The sequence below is a fragment of the Sus scrofa genome, chromosome 9 (genome assembly GCF_054392235.1).
Source record: "Sus scrofa isolate SSC_HxYL_T2T_F1_AM1 chromosome 9, Sscrofa_HxYL_maternal_Yorkshire_Landrace_v2.0, whole genome shotgun sequence".
Classification (NCBI taxonomy): Eukaryota; Metazoa; Chordata; class Mammalia; order Artiodactyla; family Suidae; genus Sus; species Sus scrofa.
In genome coordinates, this window is record NC_139391.1 from 17544886 (window position 1) to 17562416 (window position 17531).

The 17531-nt window shown below is 42.2% G+C and overlaps 1 protein-coding gene across 1 annotated transcript in view; it reads right to left on the minus strand.

The window, feature by feature from the left end:
• LOC146399759 (uncharacterized) overlaps nucleotides 1-17531 on the minus strand; it is a 113590-nt gene that overhangs the window by 67146 nt on the left and 28913 nt on the right. Inside the window, exon 3 of the mRNA XM_084975507.1 lies at nucleotides 9524-9656. Within this exon, the coding sequence (XP_084831633.1) occupies nucleotides 9619-9656 (38 nt within the window). The 3' untranslated portion in view covers nucleotides 9524-9618. The remainder of the gene's footprint in view (nucleotides 1-9523; nucleotides 9657-17531) is intronic.

Genomic DNA, 17531 nt, shown 5'->3' on the forward strand with positions numbered 1-17531 from the left:
GCTTCTGAAAATACCTTGATTCTTAGTAAGAAAGAGACTCAAATGGTTTTGTACCTGAAGCAAATGAAGTATGCAGCTTGGAATGCTAAATTGTATCTTCAAGGGAGAACAGCTTCATGTTTTACTTAGATGCATGTGCTTTTCCTCATTATTCCTCTGCTAGTCAAAAAAGCTGCTTTAAGTTAATTTCTTTCTAAATAAAATCTTTCTAATAAGATTTTTCCACCCTATATAGATTTCATATGACAATGATCCTTATCCTGAAAATTAAAAATATTTTTCCCTGTATTTCAATGTTCCATGGAGCCATCAGCCTACAAGGCCTTAAAGCAAAAGACAGAGTGACAGCTGATTCATGTGAATTTGTTATAGCAGACAATTATAGGAAGCAGGTTATGTATTTGACATGCCAAGGCGAAAAGAAACAGAAGAAAGGGGTCTTGAACCAAGAACCCAGGATTTGAGGTCAGGTTTGAGTTCCTGCCTCAGTGCTACTACCATTACATTGTTACTCTAGGTAAGTTCTTTAATTTCTCCTAATTTCTTCAGTTTCATTTATTTATTTGTTTGTTTGTTTGTCTTTTTAGGGCCACACCCACATCATATGGAAGTTCCCAGGCTAGGGGTCAAATTGGGGCTATAGGTACCGACCTACACCACAGCCACAGCGATGTTGGATCTGAGCCACACCTGTGACCAACACCACAACTCATGGCAACGGCGGATATTTAACCCACTGAGGGATGTCAGGGATCGAACCCACATCCTCATGGATACCAGTTGGGTTGCTAATGCTGAGCCACAATGGGAACTCCTGTTTTCTCTTTTTAAAAGCGAGGATAAGCATTCCTGTCATGGATCAGTGGTTAACCAATCTGACTAGGAACCATGAGGTTGCGGGTTTGATCCCTAGCCTTGTTCAGAGGGTTAAGGATCCGGCATTCCTGTGAGCTGTGGTGTGGGTCGCAGATGCGGCTTGGATCCCGTGTTGCTGTGGCTCTGGTGTAGGCCGGTGGCTACAGTTCCAATTCGACCCCTAGCCTGGGAACCTCCATATGCCGCAGGAGTGGCCCAAGAAACGGGAAAAAGACAAAAAAAAAAAAAAGTGAGAATGATGTCATCAGTCTCAGAAGGTCACTGAGAGAAATGAAGGAGAAATAAGAGTGGCTAATATTTAATGAGTACTTAACTATGTGCCTGGAAAAGTGCTAAGTCCTTTACATGCATTATCTTATTTAGCCATCACAACAACCTTATTAGATGGGTTCTATTATGGTCTTCATTTTACAGATTAAGAAATTGAGGCCTAGGTTACTTAACCTACAGATTTGCCCAGAAATTATGGGTGGGGATAGGGCTTGAGCATGGATGTTTGACTTGAAACTCCATACTTTTTCCAAACCACTATGCTACCCATCTCAAAGTTTATGTTTACATCTTTGTTTACTTCTGTATCTATGTATATGCATTACTATATCCATTTTTATGTCTCAGATATATCTGTCTCACATCATCCCTCTTCCCATAACATCTGGCACATAAATCATACAGAAACTAGTACAGCGCATTCCAAAAGCACTTTGGTAATTATGATAAAATTGCTTCAAGAAAAAGATGAAACTAAATCTGAGCCTTGAAGCATAGTGTGACCAGCGCTACTGATTGCCTGCCCTCTCATCCATTCTTCCTTTCCTCCTCAGTAACAGAATGATATGGTTACCAGCCTCCCTTGCAGCTAGATGTGGCAACTAGAAGTGACTAAGTTTGGTCAGAGATATGTCAATGAGTATGTTGTATAGTACTCCCTTAACTTTCCAGCCTCTTAAACATCTAAGTCCAATAAATGGTGTCCATTATTATCATCCTCTCTGCTGGTGATACCTTCTGTGACTAGAGGTGATTAAAATTTTAGCACTTTGGGTACTGGAATTATAACCAGAAGATCTAGAATAACTTTTTCCAATTGTATACTTGTTATTTAGCTTTGGACAAGTCACCCTTTTGAGCCTCGGTGTCCCTGTCTGTAAAACAGGCATGATAATCTGCTTCTCCTGAGTCTTTTATGAGAATCAAATGAACTAAGATGAGGGATAAGGCTTTGAGAGGGTACAACTTCCCTCATGATCGCTCGAATTTGAATTCTGCCAGTGAGTGGTATATGCTGCCTTATCCAGCCAACTGGACACTGGCACCAGCTCTGGACAGTCTTCAATTATCTTCCAGATTTGGGAGACTGGATTGCTGGTGAGTCCCTGGTACCTTGTCAATTCCAGGAATCCCATTTTCTCCAAACATAGTGCTGAGGTCTCACTGTAACCTGATTGAATTAGGAGGCAGTCACACCTAATGGTTAGACATAGGCTTTGAAATCAGACTTGTTTTTAAATGGCTGCTTTCACACTCAAACTTTGTGGCTATAGAAAAGCCTCTTAATTCTCTGAGCAGAGCTTCAGTTTCCTCATCTATGAAACAGGGATAGTAGCAATCACTTCCCCAGTTGACATGAGAATTAGATGAGCTGGTGTAAGTAATAGCTCACTACAAATGCCATATGTTATACTTAATGTCATTTCCTGGTTCCCTGTCTTCGAGTCAGGTTTTACTAGGACTCTGCCCCACATTCACTGGGAGTTAACCTGCATAGTCAGGAGTAGTCTGCACTAAGAGGGAAAAAGCTTTCAGAAGGGATGCTGTTTCTATAGCAACCACTTATTAAATCTCTAGGGACCTCAGAAACAGATCTAGGATAGAGGAATTGGCAAAGAGGAGAGGACAGATCAGATAATCTGCCTCTGGGAGAAGAGAGGGTCTTTGGAATCTCCTTGTGTCGGGTGCATCTGCACTGAAATACTGCAGGTCTGGGCCAGACCTGCAGACAACCTGTGGTTGTTGTAGGAACTGCTTGACATTTAGTAGCCCTAAAATCTACTCCTTCTGACACTATGGAATAATGGAACTTGAGGGCTTGAGCACATGGAGCACACATGGGGAAACTAAGGCTAAAAGGGGGAAAGCTTTGCTAAAGGCATTCAGTGCCTCAAGCTCTATAATACCTACCTAGTCTAGTGCCTCTCCATGAACTTATTCTTTCAATAAATATTCATTGAGCACTTACTATGTGTAAAACCCCGGTTAGGTGTAGAGTTTACAGAGATAAATGAAATACAGTCACCTAGGCCAGGTCTAATCATGGAGAGAGACATATGGCACGAAAAGGGAAAAGCTGCCCTATTTCTCCTGCTCACCAACTAAAGGGAACCTTCCGTTTTTTCCTCTACTACTCTCAACACTCTGACAGGTGTCCATCCCTCCCCCCATCACCTGTAGATGTGTAGAATTTTTCATACCAAGCAATTCTTCAGTTCTCAGTGGAAACTGAAGGGGTATCCTACAATTTAACTCAATTCTGATACTATCTACCTGGAGTTAGCATTAGATCGCACAGGCTAAGGGCTCAGTCCCACAAGACCGCTCCCTCAACCACATCCCCAACTTCGGACATCAGTTTCAAGTCCTAAAATTTACCTGTACTTCTGACTGCCTGGCTATAAATTGGGAGCTGCCATGACCTCTCCTCAGGTTTGATAATTTGCTAGAATAGCTCACAGTACTCAGAAAAACAATTTACTTATAAAAGGGTACAACTCAGGAGCAGCCAGATGGAAGAGAGGCACAGGGTAAGATGTGTGGAGCTTCCAGTGCCCTCTCTAGGTGTATCACCCTCCTAGTGCATAGCGTGTTCATCAACCCTGGCAGCATTCTGAACCCCTTCAGTTAGGGTTTTTTTTTGTTTTTTATTTTTAGATAGAGGTTTCATTACATAGGGATAATTGATTACATCATTGGCCATTAGAAAACGACTCACCCCATCCTCAGCCTTTCTCCCCACCCCTGGAGGTTGGGTGTGAGGCTGAAAATCTCAATCCTCTAAGGACATGGTCCATTTCCCTGACAAACACCCTCCATCCAGGGGCCCCATTGGCCAGCCATCTCATTAGCATATGAGAAGATACTTATCACTTCAGGGTGTCTAACAGTTTTAGGAGCTCTGTGCTGGGAAAGCGGGGCAGAGGCTGAATACATGTTGCTTCTTATGTCATATCATGTTTTAAGAGCTCTGATGGGGGCACTAAGAAAGCTTGGGGTAAAAGTTCCCAGGTAGGAGCCTGAATGTATCAGAAAGGAAGGAGGGAGAAGATATTTAAGTTTAGAAGCAAAGTAGGAATTAGCCAGATGAAGGTAGATGGAGGCAAAATGTACCAGACAAACGGAACAGCACATGCAAAGACCCAGAGGAAGGGGAAAGAAAGCTGAACACTGAATTTAAAGCAGTTCAGGCTGGAGAAGAGGATGAAGTAGAGGGGCAGTAACAAATAAATTTAAAAAGAAAATTAATAAGAGCCAGATCACAAAAGGCCTTGAAACCTTCCATAAGGGATCTGGTCTTTAATTCTTGACAATGGAATAACTTTTTTTTTTTCTTTTTTCTTTTTAGGGCTGTACCTGCAGCACATAGAAGTTCCAGGCTAGGGGCTGAATCGGAGCTACAGCTGCCAGCCTACACCACAGCCACAGCAACACAGGATCCAAGCCGCATCTGTAACGTACACACCACAGCTCACGACAACACCAGATCCCCGACCCACCGAGTGAGGCCAGGAATCAAACCCACATCCTCATGGATCCTAGTGAGATTTGCTCTGCTTGCACCACAAGGGGAATTCCTGGAATGACCTTTAAATGCCTTTTTTTAGATGCCCTCTTTATATAAAGAATGTCTTTTTATTAAACATGACAGCTATTTAAAAACACCTGCAAATCTTTATAGATATCTATAAAGCAAATATGGCTAAATATTAACAATTGTCAACATTATATTACTTAGCTTTATAGGTATACAGATGTTCACTCTACTATTTTTTGGTGTAATGTTTCTTTATGTATGAAATTTTTATAATAAAAAAGTCTAGGAAAAAAAGTGAGGTCATTCCACTATGACCTTGAAATCCTTGGGCCCTTAGCCATTCAAAGCATAGGTATTCTGTGCTAATTTTTACAAATGATGTGGTCAAATAGGGACATGAAAAGGTGTTCAACACCGCTAATCATTAGAGAAATGGAAATCAAAAACACAATGAATTATTACCTCGCACTTGTGAGGCCATCATCAAAAAGAATACAAACAATGTTGGTGAAGATGTGAAGAAAAATGAGCCAACGTTTGTACACTGTTGGTAGAAATGTAGATTGGTGTAGCCACTGTGGAAAACAGTATGGAGCTTCCTCAAAAAATTTAAAAAAGTACTGCCATGTGATCCAGCAATTCTACGTCTGGGTATAGATACCAAAAAATCCCAAAAATATTAATTTGAAAAGATACATGCACACTAATGTTCACAGCAGCATTATTTATAACTGCCAAGATATGGAAGCAACCTAAATGTTCATCAACAGATGAATGGATGAAGAAGATATTGTATATATACACAATAGAATACTACTCAGCCATAAAAAAGAATGAAATTTTGCCGTCTGCAACAACATGGGTGGAGGGTATTATTTCAAGTGAAATAAAGCCAGAGAGAAAAAGATAAATACTGTATAATATCATTTACATACTGAATCTAAAAAATACAACAAACTAGTGATTTTAACAAATAAGAAACAAACTCACAGATACAGAGAATGAACTAATGGTTACCAGTGGGGAAAGTGAGGTGGGGAGGGGCACTATACAGGTAGGAGATTAAAAGGTACAAACTAGTAGGTAAAGATACATGCACCCTTATTTTCATTGCAGCACTAGTCACCATAGCCAAGACATGGAAACAACCTAAACAGATGAATGGATTAAGAAGATGTGGTACATATATACAATGGAATATTACTCAGCCATAAAAAAGACAAATTAATGCTATCTGCAGCAACATGGATGGAACTAGAGATTCTCATACTAAATCAAGTAAGTCAGAAAGAAAAAGGCAGGCGTTCCCGTCATGGCACAATGATTAACAAATCCGACCAAGAACCATGAGGTTGCGGGTTCAATCCCTAGCCTTGCTCAGTGGGTTAAGGATTTGGCATTGCCGTGAGCTATGGTGTATGCTGCAGATGCAGCTCAGATCCTGTGGTGCAGGCCGGTGGCTACAGCTCTGATTTGACCCCTAGCCTGGGAACCTCCATATGCCACAGGAGTGGCCCAAGAAATGGGAAAAAGACAAACAAACAAACAAAAGAACAGATCATGGCCAAGGAGAGTAGACTTGGGGTTCCCAGGGGGGAAAGGGGAAGGAATGGGATAAATGGGCATTTGGGGGTTTTTTTGGATGCAAATTGTTATATGTGGAATGGATGAGCAGTTGAAGCCTACTGTACAGCTCAGGGAAACCTGTGTGATTGGGTCACTTTGCTGTACAACTGAACTTCAAGAAACACTGTAAATCAACTATATTTTAAAAATAATAATAAAAAATAAACTACAAGGATATATTATATAACACGGGGGATATAGTCAATATTTTATAATAAATATAAATAGAATATAACTTTTAAAAATTGTGAATCAATACATTGTACACCTGAAACTTATGTAATATTGTACATCAACTATACTTCAATAAAAACAAACAAAAAAACAAATGATGTGTGGCCAGTTCACAGTCATTTTTATCTTGAGTTACTTTTGACAATCTCAGAAACTATGGCTTCTAATTCCACTTTGGAGTTCCTTCTGTGGCACAGTGGGTTAAGGATCTGACTGTGGTGGCTCAGTTGCTGCAGAGATGTGGGTTCAACCTCTGGCCTGGTGCAGTGGATTAGGGATCCATCATTGCCACAGCTGTGGTGTAGGTTGAGGAGGTGAGTGGCTTGGATTCAGTTTCTGGCCTGAGAACTTGCGTATGCCACAAGTGCGGCCAAAAACAGAACAAAACAAAACAAACATGCCCAACTCCATTAATTCCTCTATTCTAGGCAATATTTATTTATTTATTAATTTTGGCCACACTGAGGCATGCAGAAGTTCCCAGGCCAGGGAACCCATGCCACAGCACCGACCCAAGCTATAGCAGTGGCAATGCAGGACCCTTAACCCACTGAGCCACCAGGGAACTCCCAACAGTTATTTACTGAGCACCTGCTCTCCTCTAGGCATAAGGACTAAAGCAAGAAATAAGACATAATTTCTGCCTTCAAAAGATTTCAGTCTAGGAGAAAAGGTAATTAAGTAAACAGATCATTAGAATATAGTGAAGTAGAATATAGAAAAATGTTCAGTCTGCTGTTGGAACACACACAAGGGAAGACTGTGCTGATTAACCTAAGAAATTTCACTCCTATGATCTTTGATGGAAAAATGCTAGTTGACTGGATGAGAGGCACTTAATCTTCAAGTGTCATGTCAGTGACTGGAAGTTGAAAGTGGGTAGACTGTTCTGAAATTTCTGAGCTTGAATGAGCAGGATGTAGATCATGAAATGAGAAAGTATGTATTTAACTGATTTCTACCCAACACCCTTTCCCCCAGAAAGAAGAAACTGTCTTCTCACGTAATAGTTCTGATGTTTATGGGATATAAATTTGTTGTTGTGATGCAAGATGGGTCTGAATCGAGAAGAGACTGCACAAACATTTTAACTGGGACAGGGAATTCTTTTTTTTTTTTTTTTTTTGGCTTTTTGCCTTTTCTTGAGCCGCTCCCACGGCATATGGAGGCTCCCAGGCTAGGGGTCTAATCAGAGCTGTAGCCACCGGCCTACGCCAGAGCCACAGCAATGCAGGATCCAAGCCGCGTCTGCTACCTACACTATAGCTCACGGCAACGCCGAGTCCTTAACCCACTGAGCAAGGCCAGGGATCGAACCTGCAACCTCATGGTTCCTAGTCGGATTCGTTAATCACTGCGCCACGACGGGAACTCCAGGACAGGGAATTTAATTATGAAAATATATGGTATTTAATTCCCTGTAACTGGTCTAAAATGACACCCAGACTACTTCAACGTAGCTACTGGCTTCTTATCATCAGCAAGCAGAGATGGGAACAGAGGCATAGAGGTGGGTTGTGGAAAACAATGACATATTTAAAATTTTTTAATCTACTTGGGATTGGCTCTGGAGGCAATATTAAGTAAATTTCACCAATTTTTTTTAAATGCCACAAACTTTAATACATTTGCTAATCATATTAGTTTACGTGGTCAGTCACCTTGGTCTTATAATTTCCACCCTTTCCCCAACCCCCATCACCATAAATCACTTAGCGTCTAAGGATTTGCAATTTTGCTAACAGTTGATCAGAGGAACAGGCTGGCCTCTGAGTACAGATAAAAAGCTAAAATGTGTAGTGTGGGACTAACTCATAAGACCTCAAGAAAAAAATGAGCTGTTTGGGACCGCAATCCCACACTCAGGCCTTGGTTGGGAGGGAGGGAACCTCTGCACGTGGGTCAGGAGGTTTCCCGGCCTGGCCCGCGTGATCTTCTCAGCAGCTGGCGGGTTGGTACCACAGCTCAGGCGTGAACCCTCACTGGCTTCCCTGGGCACCTGGCGGAAGCAGCGGGAAGCAGAGCTGCAGCTGGTTGCTGGATGGGATGGAGAAGCGGGTAGTGGAGCCTAAGGAGGAGGGTGGCCACGTTGAGGAAGAGGTAAAGGCTCGGGCCATGGAGCGGGTGGAGGCGGGAGCAGCAGGCGGCTCAATTTCACCAATATTTAAAAGTGAGGAATTTAAAAACATAATTCCTTATAGTTTAAGAAATTTGTTTCCTTCAACAGATGATTGGATTAAGAAGATTAGTATATATACACAATGGAATACTACTCAGCCATAAAAAAGAACAAAATAATGCCATTTGCAGCACCATGGATGGAACTAGACTCTCATACTGAGTGAAGTCAGAAAGACAAAGACAAATACCATATATCACGTATATCTGGAATCTAATATACAGCACAAATAAACCTTTCCACAGAAAAGAAACTCATGGACTGGAGAACACACTTGTGATTGCCGAGGGGGAGGGAGTGGGATGGACTGAGAATCTGGGGTTAATAGATGCAAACTATTGCATTTGGAGTGGATAAGCAATGAGAAGGCCCTTTATAAGAAAGGCATCAAAATTGACAGATACCATTTCCATAAGTACTAATGTTCTTACAAGGAGAGAAAAATGAGAAGATGGCTTTCATAAAGGGGGAAAGGATATCTCATGGAGAAAGTCACACATCTGGCCTTGGCTTCTTAATGCATTTATTGCACTGATGCTTCTACTTGGGTCAGAGACCTTGGGTTGAAAGCACAGCTGCCTTGAAAGAACAGATCATTACTCAGGAGAGAAAGCTGCCTTCACAGTCCCCCCAGTGGATGCTTCTCCATCCATCATTCTTCAGCAACTAGTCCAAGGTCAACAAATAAATGGCTCATTAGGGCCAGCTGTGGAACGAGTGCACCAAGCAGCAGGATGGTTGTTTCCCTGCTCCCCCCTCCCCGCAAGAGCTGCCCCTGATTCAGCCAGATGCTTACTCACAGTTTTAGCTGTTCATGATGAGATTCCAAGGCTTTGGAATGGTTCCAGAAGGATCACAGGTGTCCACAGAATGTTGACTAGCATGAGTAGGGATATCAGGCCTCACACTGGCCATCGGTCTCTTGCTGGATGACTGTAAGAATAACCATATTTTACCACCTCTTTTTCCATTAATCCTGCCCCCCACTGCTGTCTAAATATAGAGAAGAATGATATAAAGTGCTAGTTTCTTCCTGCTCAAGGCCTGAACAATCCCAGCCCAGGCACTAATACATTAGAAGTCTCACCAAATAGAAGCAGGGAAGGTCTAGAACTGATCCTTCTGCTCAAGCTGGTACCAGGTGGCTGGTAGGGGAGCCATGGGCACCTATATGCTCACCAAGTAGTTCTCAACCACATGATGGGCATTAGCTCTGTTACCACAGATCACTTAAACCATACAAGGGCCCCCTTGCTCAAAATCCATGCTTGTCAAGTCTTCTGGTTATGATTCAGTTCACATCTGTGGGCCTGGAGGACGAACTGGTCAGATGATTTTGACCTCTAAGCAGCCATCATTTAAATTTAAAAAAAATGAGATAAGTGCACAGAGCATTAAAAAAAAATCACCATTCTAGGAGTTCCCATTGTCGCTCAGTGGGTTAAGAACCCAACTAGTATCCACGAGGATGCAGGTTTGATCCCTGGCCTCACTCAGTGGGTTAACGATCCAGTGTTGCCGCAACCTGCAGTATAGGTTGCAGATGTGACTTGGAACTGGTGTTGCTGTGGCTGGGGCATAGAATGGCAGCTATAGCTCCAATTCAACCCCTAGCCTGGGAACTTCCATATGCTGCAGGTGCAGCCCTAAAAAGAAAAAGGAAATCACCATTTAAAAATGTAAAATTGAGGAGTTTTTATTCACAAGGTGGTGCAGCCATTACCACTAAGTCCAGTACATTTCCATCAACTCACAAAGCAACATTTACCTGCTGACAAGTCACTACCAATTCCTCCCTTGTCCCAGCCCCTGACAACCACATATCTTTCTATCTCTATGAAATTGTCTATTCCAGACATTTCACATAAACACAGTCATACAGCATGTGGCCTTCTGTGTGGCTTCTTTCACTTGGCATAAATCTTCAAGGTTCATGTAAGTACTTCATTCTTTTTTATTGCCTAATAATATTCCACTGTATGGATAGCTCACATTTATTTATCCATTCATCAGTTGATGGACATTTGAGTTGTTTTCACTTTTTGACTGTTAGGAATAATGCTGCTATGAGCTTTCATCTACACGTTTTAGTGTGGACATATGTTTTCAGGTCACTTAGGTAATCCACCTGGGAATGGAACTGCTAGGTCATATGATCATATCTCTATGTATGTCACTTTACTTTTCAATCAATCAATTGATCTTCTCATTACTTATCAGTCTCTTATGAGCTTATCTGTATGAGTTCCTACCAGAGAGATGGCGCTACCTGGTGAGCTGACAAAAATCAGGCCGGAAACTTGCAAGATCAGAGTTACCAAGTTCTCCTGGCCACAAGCTTTGTTTTCTGAAAACTTTCACAGACATACTGAAGATCATCACACAGCCCACAAACTGCCCTTCACTGAAAGAGGCTTTAAGATAAGGTCTATGTTTGTTCCCATGGAGATAGAGCAGCCAGACTTAGCTTTGCACAGAGATGCCCTTGAGCTTCTGTCTGGGGAGGCGTCTCCAGATGCTCTGTTCTACCTTCTCCCAGAGGCAGATGTGACCTAGAACATCTTGCTGTCATTTGCTACCTAAAATGAGTTCAGTCACTTGCTTTTTCTCGCTTCCCTTCCCTTGCCCTCCACGTGGCTGCTGCTCATGTCAACCACCCCCTTGGCTGCATCTCCCCTGGAAGAGCTGGTGTAGTCAGAGTTACTGCGGGGACAGGTGCTGGAGAGAAAGGAGGATTAGTCTGATGGGCTGAGCTGGTGAGGACCCCATGGTGACACTTTGGGAACTAGAGGAGCAGCTCAGGGCACAGGTGAGCGTGAATGGTGATGCCCTAAAGCCCCTGGGGGGCTACTGAGGGCTACTCACTATCTGGGTTAGGTTTCACTGATTTTTCTTAATTTTAAAAACTTTTACTTAAAATAATAATATGTTAGGAAGTACAGAGACAAACAAAAAAAATCATCAAGCTTCAGAGATAAACATGGCTAATTTTTTTCCCAGATGCATGCTCTTTCTCTCTAAATAAGCAGGATTATCTGTAACATTCTAGGCAATTTGCATCCTGCTTATTTTGTTTCCCCATGTCATTCTACATCCTCAAAACACCACTTTAAGCAACTGTAAATGCCATTTTGAGTCAGCCGTTTGGAGGATCACTATTTAAAAATTCACTCTCCCATCCCTGACTAGACCTAGCAGTCCTCTTCCATTATGATTTTCAGGATTAAAATAAAATTCCAACTTCTTTGCAGAGAGAAAAGAAAGAAAAGGAGATTTACAAGGATTAACATAAGAGTTAGGCTAAGTTACCACCAAAATAATTATCCACTGTGGCTTTGTTGGGTGGCCTCAGCCTACTTCAGCCTTCCTGCCTCCTGTCCACCCCTACCCAGCCCTCTGTCCTCCCTCCTGAACCCACCCCAGAAGGAAGTGGAGACTGGGTCTTTTCTGATGGGCCATGTGAGACCCTAGTCTCTCAATTAGACAACTTTAAGGGATGATGAGCATTCTTATTTCATGGTTTCTGCTGAGCTAAGAACTGCTATTCAAGATGGCTGCTGCCCTCACCCTTTGGCTAAACTGGATAACACCACACTACTTGCTGTGATGAGATACATCTATTTTGGTACATAAGCTCCCACTTGTTGTCTTCTCCACTTGTGAGCAGGATCCTACTTGCCATACCAACTCTTGGCCTTTCTACTGGGGAATCCGGAGAAATGAGGAAGAGGGGATTATAAGAGGTATGTGGCAAGGAGGCTGACTAGAAGTGGAGTGAAGGGTTAAAGGAAATAAATAGGACCAGCCTTGGAATGAGGGCGGTGAATAAGAGTGAATGATGGTGGATTTTTTTGGGTTTTTTGGTCTTTTTTTTTTTTTTTGCCATTTCTTGGGCCGCTCCTGCAGGATATGGAGGTTCCCAGGCAAGGGGTTGAATCAGAGCCGTAGCCACCAGCCTACGCCAGAGCCACAGCAATGTGGGATCCGAGCCGCGTCTGCAACCTACACCACAGCTCACGGCAACGCCGGATCCTTAACCTACTGAGCAAGGCCAGGGATCGAACCTGCAACCTCATGGTTCCTGGTCGGATTCGTTCGCCACTGCGCCACGACGGGAACTCCAATGATGGTGGATTTTTAAAGACTAAGGTTCCAACTTTGTGTTCCCTTATAGTATTTGAGATATACAAGTAAGAGACTTCAGTTATTTCAAAATTACTTTTAGTTTCACAGACTGTTTCTTCACAATGTTTCATTAGGTGTGTATCAACACATTTTGTAAATACTGTGCTAGGAAAAAAGAGGGGCAGGGAAGCCCATGCCCAGTCAGATAAATAGTGTTCAAAAGCAGGTGAGGTTTGGAACTGTTTACTTTGATATTGTTTGGGGAGGCTGAGAAGAAAGATAATAAAATTATCGCAACCGGGGTACTCAATACTTATTGTCTTCCACTAGTTGGACTGTAGGAATGGATGTATTTGCTGGCTAGAGAAGTGCTAGGAGATAAGACCATGGACTTCATGATGGCTTGACCTGTGACCCACTTTCTTTTCTCGTTCTTTCTTTTTTTTTTTTTTTTGCTTTTTAGGGCCACACCTGTGGCATATAGAGCTTCCCAGGCTAGGGGTTGAATCAGAGCTAGAGCTGCCAGCCACAGCCACAGCTTCAGCAATGCAGGATCTGAGGCATGTCTGCAACCTACACCACAGCTCATGGCAACGCCGGATCCTTAACAACTGAGTGAGGCCAGGGATGGAAGCCCGCAACCTCATGGTTACTACTTGGATTTGTTTCCACTGCACCACAGTGGGAACTCTGTGTGACCCAATTTCATAACCTTTCTTATTCGTGAGACCCCTTTCCTCACGGCAACAATCAGAATCTGAATTTATGACTCTGATAAGTACATCCAAAGCTGACAGTGCTGTTACACTAATGCGGTCTGGGGAAGGCAGAGCAAGATACGGAGAAAAGGAAATGGGGCATGATGAGGTGGAAACACTTCTGGTTATATATCAGAAAATGAATTTCTATTTCTCTGAACTAACTTGACATACTATTTTTCAGAAACACTCAAGAACAAGCCAAATGAAACATCAAAGACAGCGGTTTTCCGTGTCCACACAGTATATGATTTGATGGTTTCAAGAAGAGAAATTGTTGCTGTAAAATCAGAATTTGGGGGCAGAGGCAAGTCCTCGTGACTAATAACTGATCTGATTTCTAAATAACCGGAGCTAGTCAAACTGTCTTAGAGGCCTCTGCTGTAACTATATTTTTATTTTATTCAGCCAGGCTCACTCTTTAGTGCTGGCAACAAAATGGGTCCTGAGGGACTGGGGATCCTGGTCGTTAAATGAGTCAAAGGGCAAATGAGTACATACCAGGGTGGGTGTTCGGAAGAGAAAAGAACGGGAGGGATGTCTTGCGTGTGCGTGTGTTTCTGTGCATGTGAATGCACATCTGTGTTCGGAAGGGATCCTTCAGTGACACCGATAGGCTATAGGTTTTAATGTAATCATTTCTTCCATTTTCAAACTGTTTTTCTCCCCCTAATTTTCTACTAGTATCATAATGTAACTGTGAATATCATATAACAATCTTATGAAAGGTTTTAGATAACACGGTTTAAAAGCTGGTTTTCCTACCTTAACAAACCTTACTTGGAGTTCCCGCCATGGCGCAGTGAGTTAAGAATCCCACCACTGCGGCTCCAGTGGCTCTGGAGGTGTGGGTTTGATCCTCAGCCTGGTGCAGTGGGTTAAAGGATCTGGAGTTGCTGCAGCTGTGGTGCAGGTCGCAGATGCAGCCTGGCTGGCAACTTCCATATGCTGTAGGTGTGGCCATAAAAACAAAACGAAACAAAAATAAAAAACTTATTCTTACAACAACCTTCTTAAGCAGAGATGATGATTATTCCCATGAGGCAGACAAGGGAACATGTACAAACATGCAGAATTTTCAAGGCCACAAAGCTTTCAGATGCTGGCTTGGGGAGAATCCAGTTTGGTCTGACTCCAATGATTGCATTCACACTATGAGATTCTATCCCAGATCCCAGCACTCCCTGTGCACCAGGAGGGGCACACATAAGTTTAATAAGTAAGCTGGATGCCTCAGGGAGGATGAATAAAAAATAATTCTAACCTTTATGGGGTGTTTGCTTTGGCAATACAGACCGAAATGGTCAGGTTAAATAAAATACAGCAAATGCTACAAAATCAGGGCTTAATTCTGAAGGCTCATGAAGTTTATGAAGGCTTATGAACTTTGTATGTGTGTGTGCCATTTGTAAGGGGTTGGATTAAAATTTATCTATAGATTAGATTGATTTTGGAATACTAGGTGTTAGAGAGTAAATTATTTTTTGAAAAAAATCAACTATAAAATACATGAAGGAGAAAAGCTGTCCTTTGTTTTTTTTTTTAGGGCCACCCTACAGCACATGGAAGTTTCCAAGCTAGGGGTTGAATTGGAACTATAGCTGCTGGCCATAGCCACAGCAATGCCAGATCTGAGCCTCGTCTGCAACCTACACCAGAGCTTACAGTAATGCCAGATCCATAACGCATTGAGTAGGGTCAAGGGTCAAATCTGCATCCTCATGGATACTAGTTGGTTCATTACCACTGAGCCACAATGGGAGCTCCAACCTGTCCTCTTTTAAAGTCATTTCTCAATTACAGTAATTTTTCTAAGTAGCCAGCTCACTTTATTCATAATTGGGCAACTTGTTCCTTCTGTCCAATAGCTTCCTATCAAAAGAGGTGAGGTATGAAGAAGGAATTTGGGAAGCTAAAAAGAAACATAATTTCAAAAAAAAGTATGGCAATTATTGTGACTTGTCCTGAGCCTGGGTTAATTTGCTTCTCCATCCAGTTAGCCAAAATTTATTTAATATCTTGTATATGTTGACATTTTGCATACATTACTCCTCATCCTCAATAACTCTCAAGGCAATAACATTCAAAATAAATATTATTTTCATTTTCCCAATGAAAACACAGCATGCAAAAAGGTGACTTTAGCTCTGACAGGGGAATTAGCTTGCCAAGCTAGACTGTACAAGTAGGAAATGTTAGGGCTGGGAGTTCATGAAGGTAGGTCTTCACTCTTCCCATCATGGTTTAAGAAATGCTGTGGTATCCCATCTCCTAGGGTGGTATTTCCTCTCCTTTCCCTGGCTCTGACTTGGTGGAGATGGCTTACACACAGGAAATATGCTCCCCAAAGTATACTTTGGAATGTAGGAAATTTCCACGATCTGAGGCAACTCCTTTCCTCTATTCATAAAAAGTGTAAAGTCATGAAGATGAGCAAGAGAAAGTGATAGTACTTTAGAGTCATATCTTAGAATCTGCTCTAATTTATAAGAAGTAAATGTTTCACAAAATTTGGTTCTTTGACAATTACAATCATGATATCAAATTACTTCTGCTCTACCTCATGCCTGCGAATTATGTCAACATGCTTGAGAGCCAGTGCCCCAGAGCGTGGTCAGAAAGGCTCTCCAGAGGGTCCCGAACTGGTCACACATGCCACTCCCAATGGAAGAGTGACGTCAAACTACATAGATTTCCATTTTTATATGCAACCATTAGCTGACTTGAGTTTTCAAGGGTTATTAAAAATCAGACAATAAACCAGAGTTTTTTAAAGAATACAATATTCCACTAAAAAGTCTGGAAACTATAGAAAACCAAGATAAATTATAAAACTACTATTGCACATATATACTTGCAGAGAGTTAAAGACTCCCCTAATTCAAGGAAGAACTTGTTTATCATATCCACTGCTTTCACAATGTCTGTCCTATAGCTATTCTAAAAGCATTCATCTCAATTCTTGTGAAATGAGAGGCTTATTGCCAAATACGATAAAGAAGAATCACAGTTTGTGTTAAGGCTAGGTGGACAGGTAGCAAAGGCTGTTTTACCGGAATGGTGGATTAGCAGGGACTTAGTAAAATGTATGAAACAATGGTTTTCAGATGATGGACATTAGACAAAGTAGAACACTGATCTATGAGAAAGACAGAACAAATAGGATGAGCCTTATGATTGTCCCAGCCTTCTTCCCAGAGGGTTTCCAGGCAGGAATGCAGGGAGAGAGCATCCAGGCAGAACCAGAGTCTTCTTGAGTAGAAGGAATTGAGTGGGGAATCCAGAGAGGCCAATGTAGCTCAAGTTTGAAGGTCAGACTATCAGAGAGGATGGACCTGTCCAGCAAAAGAGCTCCTGAGGTCTGCACAGGGTCCCCCTTGCATCTTTAGCTGAGTAATGATCAGCACATGCATGTAAGGAACCTAAAGAAACAAGGGAGGTTGAAATACCAACCGCCTGAAAGAGTAGAGGGGAAAATCCATGGTAACCACACTAAGCTTAAAGTAGTTTATGGTCTCATGAGCCAGAATGGATAGATGGGACACTGAGAAGAGTACTCAGGTAATTGCCTCAGTAGTAGAGAAAAATCAGCCCTAGACTACAGGCTGCTCTGATTCCACCTAACAATGCTTAAAAGCAAGTCTTGGAAGGATCAAATTGTCTCCAAGTAATTCAACTGTGCCCTGAACAAAGCTTAAGTGTATCTATAGGTATACAAGACACTTAGCACTGAAATAGAGCAGGGCCCTGTGGGACTCCTGGACACAAAAGCCTTTCTCTGTCCCCCATTTGTAGTCTGTAGGAAACATGCTTCATTCAGCCTCCTTGACTTTCTCTGAGTTCCAAAGGGTAGGTTCAAATAGTTGCTAATCAGAGAAGAGAGAGGATGCAGAGACCAGAGAGGAGCAGTCAAGAAACAATAGTG